The sequence below is a fragment of the Triticum urartu genome, chromosome 2 (genome assembly GCF_003073215.2).
Source record: "Triticum urartu cultivar G1812 chromosome 2, Tu2.1, whole genome shotgun sequence".
NCBI classification, from domain to species: domain Eukaryota; kingdom Viridiplantae; phylum Streptophyta; class Magnoliopsida; order Poales; family Poaceae; genus Triticum; species Triticum urartu.
This window is the reverse complement of record NC_053023.1, coordinates 752753664-752755853: the sequence shown is the minus strand read 5'-3', so window position 1 is coordinate 752755853 and position 2190 is coordinate 752753664. Positions and strand designations below refer to the sequence as shown.

The 2190-nt window shown below is 48.4% G+C and overlaps 1 protein-coding gene across 1 annotated transcript; it reads right to left on the bottom strand.

The window, feature by feature from the left end:
• Positions 1 to 650: 650 nt before the first annotated feature.
• On the bottom strand, positions 651 to 1576 carry LOC125534662 (germin-like protein 8-14). The gene has a single exon (XM_048697824.1). It carries the CDS (start codon positions 1466 to 1468, stop codon positions 815 to 817), a length of 654 nt encoding a protein of 217 aa, XP_048553781.1. The 5' UTR covers positions 1469 to 1576; the 3' UTR covers positions 651 to 814.
• Positions 1577 to 2190: the final 614 nt, after the last annotated feature.

Genomic DNA, 2190 nt, shown 5'->3' with positions numbered 1-2190 from the left:
AAGCCCTCGCGAAAAGCAAATCACAATGATTTTTTGTTTGGCTCGATGCTAACTACAGATTAATCGAGACTCTCCCTTAACCTGATATATAACTAGTCGGTCTGATCCTGCGTATCGTGTAACTGTAGGCTCCGGTGACCTAGTAGCTCAGGTTTATAGCTCGTTCGACGCATTGGCTTTGGTGGCGGCGATGGTGGTGGTGGATAAAGAAGCTTCATATCATGTTCCCCGGTGAGGCATTCTGCTTTTTGATCGGTGATGTATTTGAAAATTAGTCTGTTCAAGCAAGGATGACGTAACGGCGATGGCATTTTTTGTAGTGGACTTGTGTCCTCGCGCTTCTCCATTGCGACACTGATGCTGGAGCTTGCGAGGTGATCCAGAAGCAGATATAGATAATTGTTTGTGTCAACGGCATCTGAAAGACGATGGATCATATGCTAGGTTCGTGGTTGGTGGCTAGGAGGTATGGTTTACTCCTACAATGTGTCAGCTAGCACAGATGCCAGATCTAGAGTTTGAAGGCATGTCCGGCGTGCTATCCCGACCGGATGCTTCCAACGGTAATGGTTTCTTTATTGATAAGTTACTCCGAGACAACTACTATTGTCTCTAAATTAATTCTCTTCGAGTTCCGAGGAGCACAAAATTTCTGAAAAAATATTCGAAAATTTGACCCCACATACATACATGCATATAAATAATAAAATATTTTAAAAGATTGATAGAATAAAGTAAATCAAGCCGGAGAAGCACTAGCACGACGAATTCAAGTTGAATTCAACCCCGGGGAGCGATGGAGAAGAGCGGAGGCTCATCCGGTGCCGCCGAAGAGCGCCTTGAGCTTCCTGACCTGCAAGTCGTCGAGGAGGGTGACCTTGGTGAGCACCTCCGACGGGAGGTTGTTGGCGAAGAGCGCAAAGTCGAGGGTCTGCACGCCGGGGTTGGGGCTGCTGTACGTGGAGAGCGCGACGGCGGTGGTGTTGCCGAGGTTGTACTGGAAGTGCGGCTGGCCCTGTGGGAGCACCATGATGTCGCCCTTGTGTAGGGTGTTGGTGTAGACCCTGTTGTTGGAGGTGGCGCTGATGAAGCCGCACGACAGGGTGCCCTCCACCACGAAGATGAGCTCCGTGGCCGCCGGGTGCCAGTGCAGCGGCACCACGCCTCCCACCGCGAAGTCGACGCGCGCCGCGGAGATGCCCAGCCCGTTCACGCCGGGGAAGCTGGTGACGAAGGCCGAGGACAAGCTGATCTTGAAGGGGTTCACGGTCGGGCCTGTGGTGCCCAGGCCGCGGTAGTAGAAGTCGTCGGCGGTGACGGCGGCCTGGGGCTTGCACGGGTAGCCTGCCGGCGTGTCGCTGCTGGCCAGGTCGGCCACGCAGAACTCCTTGGCCAGCTGGGCCTGGGCGACACACCAAAAGAGCAGCAGCAAGGGCAGCAGGGAGAGGAGGAGCACAGCTTTTGCCATGGCCTCAAATGTGTTTGTATCATATTCATACCCCGATACACATATGTATATATAGGAAGGAGAAGGGGTGGTGCAAATGGATATCCAAATCCAAATTTGTCAGTCAGCACTCAGCACACAACCAATTCAACTTGAAATTGATCAACCATATACATATACATATATATAAGCAACTTAGAGTCAAGTCAAGGATGAGGCAGGCCGGTTGCGTGTGGTTAACTGTCTGTCAGAACGCTGCTATCGAGGCGAGCAAGTGGATCAGAAAATCATTTTTTGGGCTCTGGAATTCCACGGGATAGAGATGAGATTCGTGCATTTGGTTGTGCTACCTATAATTTACTCTAAACGAGTTGTTCATGCAACCTAAATAATTCAAGCTTCCAACCTTAATATATAAGTGGATCGCCCATGTGCTCAAATTCTAAAACCTTGGCGAATCACGCAACATCTTCTAGAAATTATTGAAAACATAGTCATACGTTAGGGGGATTATTAAAATAATTGAACAACACTAACTAAACTCAAAGGGCTTCATCAGACAAATATAAATAGTTTGGGGGCAAAAATTGGCACACACGCGCCGAGCCCATTGTTCGATGCGTTTTTTTAAATTATTTTTATTTATATAAGGACTCATATAATTTTTGATTTTGGATGAATTCTAAGTGCAGATTATATGGGCACGTGTGCCCAGGTATAAGCATAGCTAATTGATGTTTTTC